At 35.8% G+C, this 12402-nt stretch overlaps 1 protein-coding gene across 2 annotated transcripts; it reads left to right on the top strand.

The window, feature by feature from the left end:
- Positions 1 to 2020: 2020 nt before the first annotated feature.
- LOC110464941 (ADP-ribosyl-[dinitrogen reductase] glycohydrolase-like) lies at positions 2021 to 10567 on the top strand. Of its 2 annotated transcripts, none has more exons than XM_021520431.1 (9): positions 2021 to 2118; positions 3238 to 3669; positions 4367 to 4510; positions 5065 to 5208; positions 6365 to 6519; positions 7084 to 7237; positions 7933 to 8091; positions 8306 to 8436; positions 9416 to 10567. In XM_021520431.1, exons 1-9 carry the CDS (start codon positions 2098 to 2100, stop codon positions 9495 to 9497), a joined length of 1422 nt encoding a protein of 473 aa, XP_021376106.1. In that variant the 5' UTR covers positions 2021 to 2097; the 3' UTR covers positions 9498 to 10567. The 2 variants fall into 2 exon arrangements, with proteins under 2 accessions (XP_021376106.1, XP_021376105.1); XM_021520430.1 differs by having other exon boundaries at positions 2021 to 2136.
- The last annotated feature ends 1835 nt before the right edge of the window (positions 10568 to 12402 follow it).

Here is a 12402-nt window from a genome sequence, read left to right as displayed (position 1 = left end):
AGAATCAGAGGTGCTAGTTTCAAATCCTTTTTAGTCTGAAATCTGTATGCTAGATATTGAATAAGGTGGTTTTATTGTTTTTTGTCACTTTGAATAATATTTCTGTTCATGTTAAAAACAAAATCAACTCTCTGTATAAATATATCAGGTGACCGTTAAGGCCCATGGGCCTCTTGTTTAACTATATCGTGTTATTGTTAATAAAAAGATTTCAGGTTGATATGTAAGAATTAAATACGAAGCTGAGATTAGGATTTTGAACAATTATTTATGCCATGACTATTCTTATGATGCTCTTTTGCATTCTGTATGAAAATTATACGGTTTTTTTCGCTGTATAGCCGTGTAGGATACAGTTGACGAGACAACAGATTAAAATGTCTGATCCGTAAATTTGTCATTGATTGTATTTTAACGACCAAAACTAAAACACGACAGATCGCAGCTACCCATCTTCGCTAGCCAATTGTTCGTACTATAATTTGAAGGCTCGCGGTTAAACACGCCAAGGGTAGATGGAGTGTATACGAAGGCTCCAAGCGATCACTTGGCTAGCGAAGATGGTAGCTACCAGGAGACGTTTACCTTCCTAAGTAGTTGTACACGCTAGTAACGTTATCATTCACTCACTAGCCCTGAACTATCCAATCAAAACTTGAGGAATCATATTAAAACTAAGAAAAACACATAGCCGCACTTTTTTTGTACCTAATACATGTACATGCACATTCATGGATCAAGTGTGTTCAAATTATTTATTTGCCATGTCAATGTATCCAAAGTTCATCAAATAAAACTAATGTACTTTTCATGGATTTCTCTATGTTCAAAATCAAATCGCTCACAGCAAGTCACCAAAGTATTACAAATTCTACCTTAAATAATTTGCAATTGACTGGGATTCTAATTATGTTGAGTTAAAAGATCCAATGTGGAAACGCAGAGACGTGCAAAGCTGTATACCCTGAAAGTGATGTCAATGACATTTAAAAAAAGAAACCATAAGTTTACCACTGCAGGGTAATATTACAGCACGGATTGATATAAGATGCTCTCTAAGTCCTTGATTACAGCCTGCCGGGATGGGATTTTAAAGGACATTAATTATCAATGCATTGCAACAAGATACCAGTGTCAAAAATGCTTACAAATTTACTGTTCCTTCGCCAAAGTCGACTTTTATGAAGGTCACTGGGAAAACATCCTCACAAAAGCTATAGTACAAGTGTACTTAAAACATGCCCGCGGACATCTGAACACGAAATCAACCTTAGCCATGTATGTACATCTGCTCACCCCAAAACACAAACAAGTACCAATTCTTTCCAACCACTATTACACAAATTAACCTTCCAACCCTAGCTATCGCTCAATGCACAACACCTCGAAAATTAAAACAAGCGCAACATACAAAATAACAGGAGCCATAAACAATCAAACACAACTACTAATTCATCCCATTTTAATATGTTTTCACCCTATAGCAAAATAAAATAAAAATCACTGTATTTATTAAATTACATCACAGGTGTTTGGAAATTCTGACTTTAAATTGAGATAAAAATCATAAAAAAATAATGGTATTACCACGGACTAATCTAATTCCGTGGTATTACTATAAAAATGTACGGAATTAGATTAAGTCCTAGGTCCGTGGTAATACCACGGACTTAGATAACATCTATTCTAATTCCGTGGTAATACCCTTTATGAGATTTTTATCTCAATTTACAGTCAGAATTTCAAACACCTGTGTTTAAATAAACCTGCACCCCACTTCAAATGTCCACACTCACCAGAATTGACCGATTATCATTATGAAAATGAAGGAGTCTTAATAAATATACATGTTCAGCGATAAAATTGAATAATGTGTAGTGGGTATTTCAACACTATGTAGCAATACATTGTAATATTGTGTTGAAAGTTCCACGAGTTGTTCCCCCTTGCACACGCAATGACTATCTGCTCTAGATCTATTTATAGCAGCTGTGACGCATATGGATTATAATTAGGAAAACAAGCATGGCTGACATAATATGCGGAGCGGAATGGGTGAAGTGATTAGAGCCAAGGAGAAGATCAGATTGTATTATCATGGCATCACTTGATAACAAGGTAATTAATGTATTCCTGGTAAGTCATACAACAGATAAATCCTCGTATCAACAAATATACACACATCTATCTCATCAATAGCACAGGGACCTGAGGATTTGTAACAGCTATATTTAGACCTAAACTAAGGTGTTCAGAGTGATTTTACATGTTTTAGAGATTTAGATCGACTTTCGGTTAAAATGTCACCCCGATGATCATATACCCCTAAAACATGTGAAATTACTCTGAACGCCTTGGTTTAGGTTTAAATATAGTTGTTACAAATTATCAGGTCCCTGTGATCAATCCCTATGTATGGAGTGATGAATGGATGAATGTGCTGATGTAAGAGAATTTGTTTTAATTCCAAAGGTCTGTAATATGGATTAAAAAACAACACCATATCAGATAAGCACGAAACTGGACACTGTCACTGGTGATTTAATCGATTGCCTCTTCTTCCCCAAACTTATAAATAAAAGACGGACTTGAGGAAGATTACTAGTCTTGCTCAAGTCCGACATTAATTAAAAACGATCAGAAGGAGAGACATTACATTCAAACACCTAGCTATTCATGGCCGGTTGGATTTTCAAATATCAAATGTCTTTTTACACTTTTTACTGTAATACATGTAGACCTAGCACTTTAAATAATTCCGAATTGTCATTTCCTGTTGGCATTCATAGTGGGTATACCAACAGAAAACAGTATAACCATTTAAATGTTTATTTGATTCTCCAATAACAATTTAATCATTTAGTTCAGATAGCTGTATGTATCGTTTATACTTGTTTGTTGAAAATTAGGCCTACAGCTTTTCAAGGGCATATAGGTATCTTAATTTAAATGATTGGTTCTATCTAGTAATCGAAGTTAGACTTGGGGACCAGGGTAAAAACAGTGGTTTCGAACGGGATTGGGAGTTATAGTGTTATATAGTAAATAAGGATCTGAAAATTTCACCAAGGTACAACATGCCTTTCACGGGGTTGGGAGGTTGAGCGCTAATTGATATGATTCTTTGACTTAGGTGGGCTATCGATTTTTGTATGAATTACTTTTGGTGATAAAATATGTATTTTTGTCCTTTCATTGTGAATCAGATGAATTGCTACATGTTAATGTGTATTACAGACCAACACCCAGAGTAGTTTGTCTAATGGGAAACAAACCACAGTAGATGGTTCGGTAGCATCACCAGTAGGTGGCACCACATCAGCACCAGAACATGACGCCACATCATCATCAAAAGATAGCGTCACAGGTAAATCAGAAGATGGCGCCTCATCACATTCAACAGAAAAACCAACGACTCCATCAGGAAATGGCATCACATCATTACCATCAGACCTTGCCACAGATATACCGGTAGGTGGCGCCACACAAACAGATGGCGCCACTGCGTCACCAGTAGCAGGTACCACAGATGCACCAGTCGGTTGCACCAAGCCACTGAATGTAAACAGTGATACTGTGCAGAGAATTCTGGGAACGATCTTCGGACAATGTACTGGGGATGCCATAGGATTACTGACAGAGTTTATGGCAAAGGAGGAATGTAAAGAGGTACATCTCACAACTAACTTTACCTTTAATCCCAGAAAGCAATTGTCTTTTCTTTTATGATATTTAGATCTTTAATATTCGGAGTAAGAATTAACTCTATTGATATAAGCAGGCTCCCGTTATGGTGTTATTATGCGAAACATGTTTTTTTGTTTTTTTTACATCGGATTGATTATGAAATTCTTTAGATACTATATGAAAGCCTAGCTCTTGTTATCGTGTGTTCGTATGTTAATATGTGTAGGCCCGTTGTTAAGCGTGTCTGTTTTCGGAACTCATTATAAACGAAACAAAATACTGGTAGTTTTTGAGAAAATTGAGAAAATTAATATGATTGTTCATCATTCCAAATTGTATTAGAACTCTTTTAAGGACTCCATTAAATTGATGAAAGTAATAAACACTAACCAATGTTATTGATTGAACTCAGTAGGAGGCAGTTTTGTAAAAGAGTTTACTCAGCGGTTTAGAAATGTAGTTTGGAATGCATTTTTTTTGTCTTTTTTGGTTAGCTCTGAACAAATATTAACATAAAAAAACCTGCTGAAATATATCATATTTGTTGGCGTGGTATGGTCATAATGAAACCAGAGGATTTGGAAGATACATGTTATGAAAGTATTTTAGTTAAAATAAGTAGGAAGATCACATAACAAGAAATTCATTTGACGTTGCCTACGTTTGTTTCCTGACTCAGCACTACAAGGCAGTGAGGAAAGAACTAGAATATTCCCACAAGATTGTGGACTATCATCGTACACACTGGACGTCCGGAGACTGGACAGATGATTCAGATCAGATGATTCTCATATTTTTGTCAATCATCGACAATAACGGCAAGGTAAAATCAGAAATCGTGTTCATCATAACATCCTACATGTGCCCTCTTGTGAGCACATTATGTACGAATTTTCTGTGATTTAAACACATAAACCGAATCCTCCCATTTTTGGAATAGTTCAAGAATCATGTTTATCTCCGGTTATAATATGGGTGTGTGAAACTAACGCCAAATGATCGCTCATCCATTGGTTCTTTGGTTCATTGTAGTTGACACCGTTGTAAGTTTTGAATCGCTTCTCAAGGTGCTGCTGAATGCAATTCACTCCACTTCCGGTTGCGTTTGGAGGCATCCGTAAGAAATTGAATCCGTGTTTGAGAGTGTCTTTAGATCTTCTTATTCCAAACGGTATTTGTAAACTAAGAATTCCGTCTTTGCGTATTGCAGAGTTATCTTCTCTTGGGAGCAAGTATTGATTGTTACGTCACTTGTTTGTGAGAGTAACGTCATCAATTTTTGAGAAAACAATCAATACCTGCTCCCAAGATAAGATAACTCTGCAATAAGCAAAGACGGAATAGGAGGATCAAATTGATTGATACTTCCTTCAAAAGGTGGATCCAATTGATTTTGCAAGACGGATAAAGAATTGGGGCCTCAAGGGATTCCCTGAGTTGGGGAATCATGTTGGAATGGGACAAGGGCGGACAACTCACAATGTTATCAACAAGCGGGATTATCTTGAAGACCCATTTGCCGTAAGTGTTTGTGTAAAATTTAATATATTTCAACCGAAACCACTTCTTTTGTATTAATACATATAGCTTTACATGTATTTATGTATGACTTACAAATATAGTCAAGAGTGAAATATTTGATTTCAATAATCATTTAATTTCTGCTTTAACTCGGAAACAACCTTACCCAGGGTAAGAATATTATATTTGCGTTATTGAAAATGGTAAGAAATTACTGATAAACCATTTGAAATACGCAATTGCATTTTCTCATGCTCTGAACATACTCTGTTTCCTACACGTTTGAAACAAGATCAAGGTGACTTAATCTCAAGTCACTTAAATCATTTAAAGTCACTGAATACACATGTATCGTTGTATCTGATATTTAGTTGAGTAAAAAAATATGTTTGTTGCGTATTTTTCATAACTTGATCATTAGGACCGAGTGGTTAAGGCGTTTGACCGTCTGCGATCACTAGCTCTCCACCACTGGGTCGCGGGTTCGAGGCTTACGTGGAGCATTCGCCAGGTTCTGGGCGGCAGCTCAGCGGTTTGTCTCCGGATACTCCGGCTTTCTTCAACCACCAAAACCTGGCGCGGCCTTAAATGACCAAAGCTGTTAATACATGTAGGACGTACACCACAAACAAACCTAACTATTTCACATATTGTATTATGTATATCTATTTACATGTATGCTGAAAAATTACTTGAAAGGATCAAAAAGACTAAAATATGTTACTTCACACCCCGTATTGCAATGTACCTGATTCTGGTCATCCTCGATATCCAGGGGTTACGCTCACTTTCTCTCGCTGCACCCCTGGAATATTTCATAGCAAAATCGAAGGCCCAGTGTGCAGTAACTTCTGGACGAGACGAGAAGACTAGTTTGATCCTTTGATGTACATCAAAAGAATCTTGCGGTCGTGTAACGGTTATGGCTTTGAAGTCGGCGTCGTTCCTTTGTAATATTCAAAGGTTAAGTATCAGCCTAGTGATTGGTCAGGTTTTTTTTGCCTGACACCAATCAAATAGATAGCCGCGTGCCTTCAGTTTTGCAATGACATATTACAGGAGTGAAGAGAGCAAACATGAACGTAACTCCTGGATATCGAAGATGGATTGTCGTGTCTTAAAAGTCTAATTAATAATGACCAAACATCTACGACAGGCAGCGATCCGAGTGTGGACAGTTAATGGAAAAGACGTGGCTTCCAATGGCGCCGTGATGCGGACAAGTATCCTGGGAGTCCACATGTACGCTGATATAGATGTTGTCGTACAGAACGCCATTACCATTGCTAGAACTACTCACGCTGACCCAAGGTATTGAAAAATTACCCAACGCTTCACGGGAAATGACTCTCAAATTGCTACTATGGTATATCTGTTAAAACGATTGTATTAAAGGTTGCTTTTTAATAATATTTGTGAACACCTTTCAAATATTACTTACTGCAAACCCGAATTTGAATCACAGCGATAAATTTTGCATTTATCTTGTATGGCGTCTGATAGAAACATCAAACGTTGATATCAAAATAAAATGGAAAACCTGAACTGACTCTTATTATTCGAGTTTTCAAAAGCGTCTCGAAATCACAAATCTCATGCTGATCATGATTGTAGATTCTGAAAAACAAAAACAAAACTTCAACTGTAAAACAAATCAAAACGAGGTTTACTGTCATAAAGGGATCTTCATATCTCATAGATCGATATTTTTTTCTGGCAGTGTATTTTCAAAAAGTGTCGGTCAAAATGCCCCTTTCTTAGTTAGTGAGCGTCTTAGTTTATTTTAAAAAAGTGTAGCGTGTAACGTGTGAAACTTATTGGCAGCCTTTTTTGGTCATCGTGATTATTTTCCTCTTGTACCTTTATCTTTGGCAGATGCCGAGCGTCAACGGTGTCTGTCTGTGTGGCTGTAGCTTTGATGTTACAGCGCAAACCAAAACATCTGGACAGGAAAGGAAATTACAAGATAAAAGCAATCATCGACGATTGTTATGACTATGCATCACAGTGTCTGGAAACTGATGAAAAAGTAAGACATCAGACATGTTCATACAACATAAAGTCATGTCATTGCAAACGTATCTATCAGGGAGTACATTTATTTGCCTACATGCAATTTGTCTATATATAATTATTAACTTTATAACGAAGGAGATTTTCTGAAATATAACTGAAGTATATTATCTTATTGTATGGTTGACGCTTACTTAAAGAATTAAATTATTATGAAAACAAAAATGTCTGTAGCCGATATATAAGTGTTATTAGTGATGTTAGAACTGGGTAGAACAGATAATGAAACCCGAGTGTTACAATAATATTTATTCTGTGACAAAGATTTGTCCTAACATGTTCATGCATGGTTGAAATTTCGTGTGCAGAAATTATTGTCTGGGTAATTGTTGAAGTCATTTTACCCCCGACTCTTTGCTTTGTATTATCTCTTGCTATCTTGCCAAATATCTATGGCGTTTTGTGGGAAATAGCGATCAGCGGTTAAGGTAAGGGGAAAATGTTGACGATTTGTTTCCCATTACATGTATAATTTATCATAATTATTGTTATGGAATTTTGAATTTGCGAATTTATGAGACATTGACTAATGGAGTCAGTTTCCGATTACCAGGGATCATTTTGTCAGAGACCTGACTGACGAGGTTCCATTGTAAAATTTGAATTGTCTCTTGTATGATGTTTTAAAAAATAGGTGTCTTTCTGTTTCAGAAAAAGGAACTTAAGTCATACCTTAAGTGCACAAAACTGAAAGATTTAAAACTTGACGAGGAAGGTAAAATTGGTTACACCTACAAGACAATGGGGGCAGGTTTCTGGGCTTTAAAGCAAGAAAATTTCAGGAAGACCATTACGAAAATTATTATGGAGGTATGTCACATCATTCAAAATCGGTAACTAATATGACAATATTAACAGTGTCTATGGCTATGCGATCATCTTAACAATGGTAGATCCATAAAACAGTCTACGAGAGGTTAGCTGGAGCAGTTCGTTCATCGTGTTTGATGGTTCGAAATTATAACATTTGAAAAAAAAAAGATTAACAGGTTTCTAAGTTTTAAAATAACCTTTTTTTGTGCAGGGTGGGGATGCTGACACGAATGCATGTGTAGCCGGAGCACTGTTGGGGTGTAAATATGGCGTGGACACGATACCTAAGTCATGGAAGGATAAACTCATACACAAGGAGTGGCTAGAGGCAATTATTGACAGGTAATAACTTGCTTTATAGATATTTCATCCTCGATATCCAGTGGTTACGCTCACTTTCGCTCGCTACATCCCTGGAATATGTAATAGCAAAATTGAAGGCTCAGCGTGCGCCACCTTGTTGATGAGACAAGAAGACTAGTTCGATCCTTTGATGTACATTAAAAGAATTTCGCGGTCTCGTAACGGTAAAACTTGACAGGCTTTGAAGTCGGGCGTCTCTCCTTTGTAATCTTCAAAGGGCAGTATCGGTCTAGCGATCGGTCAGTTTTGTTTACCTGAGACCAATCAAACAGCTATTCTCGTGCCTTCAATTTTGCTATGACATATTCCAGGGGTGCAGAGAGCGAAAGATATCGATGATGTAGATATTTGTATATGTTATGGGGAACAAATGTAAATTGTGCAGCAATGAAGTTTTAACATAAATCATCAAGGACTGTGTAGACTGTAGACTAAGTATTCAATTGGTCAAACAGTAGCAATATTGAGGGTCTTTGCAGACGAATATCACACTTTCTAAAAGACTGTATACAAAGTCGATGTAAGCTAGGTCACCTACTCTAATAAACTACAGTACATGAGAATATTATAATTGCGTTGTTTTTAGTAATTGTAGGTGTTGTTAAGTTTACCGTATATACTTATAAGATGGCTTCCATAAGATAGGTACATTTATTTGACTGTGTTAGAAGTTATACATGCTACTATTTTGGGAGTCACTGGCTTAAATCCAGTACTGACACATGGAATCGTAATTGCTTAAGCCACGGTATTTTCGCAATTTTAGTTCATATTTTGTTAGCTTTTTGACATCCTTTTAAAAATGCCGAGAATGCCTAATGTTTATTCTGACAACCGTCATTAATCTCATAAAATACTGAGAGGGTACTGACCGAAGTTGGCAACTTGATTATTAGGTGAATTACGGTATGAAAATGCAGGAGTATTATTTGTCACAATTTGTTAAATCTAATTATAGATATTTCCGTATGATGGCAGAAGCACACGACATCGACTTCACACCTTACTGGTCAAGAGTATCAACAGAGCCACAAAACTGATACAGCAGGCTGTAGAGACGTTTAAAATGATTTATTCATATACAATATTGCTTCTCTTGTGGCACTATTCAGAATACTCATGTAAGAACATACTGCTTATTATACAGCATATTCTTGAGAGGAAACATTATTTACTTATACATCCTCTGACACCATTCGCAATATTTTTTTACATATTATTACAACTGCGAAGTATCTACTGATTGTTCCTAGTCAGATAGTCTGCATCTAGCGCTCGTGGTATGACTACTCTCCAGAGTCTAGTCAAATATTGTAGCATCAACTGTGCCCCCATGGTCAAACTACATGTATATTTTTTTAAGTTTATATTTTGCATTTGCGTAGTTGTAGTTATGATCTTTAAGAGTTTCGTTATATACTTATATGCATGTATATTATGTTTTATCTATTTGCGTAAATCTTTTTATTATTGTCATTAACTTATAATCATAAATGCATACTTCATTTATACGGGTATATTTGTATTTCGAATTAGCAAAGATAAATAAAATAGGAATGTTTGTCTACAAATTAAATCTTAGAATATTTCCAAAATAATTTACTGAACGTGCTTATGACGTTATCAAACACAATTTATGTATTAGTTCATTACTGTATTTATCGCGGTCAACCCCACGGTATAAATTAGTGTAATACTGTATATGAAACATATAACATTCTAACGTAATTATAAGGAGTGTAGTCCGAGTCAACTTCGTCTAGAGAAGGATATTTGTGATATTTATTGGTCAAAGTTAAATTTTACATTTACATTATGCAAGTATCATGATGTAACCGGACTGGATATATTTCTCGTCTTCTTTTTGAGAAATGTAAAATTTCATGAGTAAACATTACTTGCATATATCATAATCAAAAATATGTAAATTAATTACTAAATTGACGATTAAGTGATATTGCCTATGTTATTATATATGATTATTTATAATGGTTGTGGTGTATTGTATATAAGGTTGTAGATCGTTGAATAAACCAAGTCACAAGTTGACTGAGTCTTTTGTTATTTCAGGAAATAATTGTTTCCCTTAACTTGTTACTGTCATGTAACTATAAATATGTTGTATGTCATATATTATGTGACTTTGTTATATTTAAACGAATATGATTTTGTAGACAAATAATGAAATCTAGAGATAACGGTTTCAAAATTCCGATCGTGAACACGAGGCCGACGTTACAGTGTGAATCAAGGAATTTAGATTGTGCGATCATCTTTTATGTCACATGTAAAGAGTGATTGAAGTAAATATTGAAGTGTTGGACAAAATCACAAAACAAATTTATAAATTATTTTCATAATAACTGTTTCATCACGCACGATGATAAAAACTATAGAATATGTTTTAATGTGACATGACTTGTCAAGAAACCATTGGCAATGATAACTACACAAGATGAAAATGGATTCCTAGTTGTACACGCTTATTCGCACTTTTTTACACAGAAAAAGAAATATTTTCATAAGAATTGGGAGCTTGTTTTGTGATATGTAGCTTATTGCTTCTATTCAATACTTTCATGTATTGTACAAAAGCAAACTACAGTGCGTTTTATTCTATATGCAATAATGGCATACCGAAATATAATCTCTTTCGTGGTTTCTCCGTCCACCCGTCACTTAAAAGGTTCACTGCCAGACGATTGAAAACTAGAAAAAAAAGTTACCCGAGGGGAGTTGAGAGACCATGTTACTGTAATGTCACTTCACCTTTGGAAGAGAGTTTGAGAGACAAGATCATATAACGACAATGATACACGTGTGCGGAGAGCAGATATAATGGCGCCGTGATACGCTACGTCCTACCAGAAGGGTGTGCATCTAAGGGAGTGCTGAGAGACGATGTAATGGCAATTGTATGACACCTCTTATCAGGGGAATGTTGACTAAAGTGGCAATAGCAATAGCTCGTCCTTTTCTATTAGAAGAGATGGGATACCAAAAGAGGATATAGCGGCATAATAAATGCGTTGGTCCAGAAAAATAATGAATGAAATAAAATTGTATTTCCAGTTCTTAATCGATGACACTAGGGCAAAATATGAAGGAATGAAAACAATACATCGAGAACTTTGAAAAACAACTAGACCAAGTGTTCAAGAAGGGTAACCGTCTTCTGTGAAATTGATAACACAAATCATGTAATTCTAGTTCAAGTTACGGTAATGCCGTGTCCTCAAAAAGATAATCGGGGAATGACGGACAATGGCAGTAGGAAGTGTGTATTATCAACAACTTCGACATTCATATCGCACAAAGAAATATAGAAATATTTCCAAATTGGATAATGATGGCGATAATACACCTTGTTTATTGTCTTCAACAACATACATGTACATGTCTCAAAACGCTTTGTTGAATGTTTGTCTGTAAACAATCGACATCTACCAATGCATATCGAAATTTTAATGTTGATCACATAGTTTAATTCTTAGCAATCAGTCCTTGTTTGTCGTGATGTAAGTAATTATCGGGGTAGGTAAATGTCGTAGACGAGACTGTTGTGTTTTTTATTTGAAGCTCAGGTAGAATATACGGTCGACGTGGTCGATACCTTTCTTGCTATCAAAAGTAAACACATCGTCAAGGCATCAAAAGGGAAATTGAAGCATTTGCCAAGGTCTCTGTTACCTACACTGATAACGTCGTGGACAAATCCAGCTTCATATACACGAACAGTAAAATAAGTCTGTCATAAAAGGACCAATGAATATGCAGGTTTTTCCGCGAGCAAAACATTTCCACTTCTTCAGTAAGCTATTTTTTCATAATTATGTGTTTGGAGCATATTGAGAATAAACGAAATATTATCCTTCGCTATTTTTCTATCAATTATTCGTGGGTTTTTTATCCTCCAATTGTATGATATATGTGAGGAATAATACG

This window comes from Mizuhopecten yessoensis, unplaced genomic scaffold (genome assembly GCF_002113885.1).
Source record: "Mizuhopecten yessoensis strain PY_sf001 unplaced genomic scaffold, ASM211388v2 scaffold11043, whole genome shotgun sequence".
NCBI classification, from domain to species: domain Eukaryota; kingdom Metazoa; phylum Mollusca; class Bivalvia; order Pectinida; family Pectinidae; genus Mizuhopecten; species Mizuhopecten yessoensis.
The sequence above is the reverse complement of the archived record's forward strand: the minus strand, read 5'-3'. Positions and strand labels throughout refer to the sequence as shown.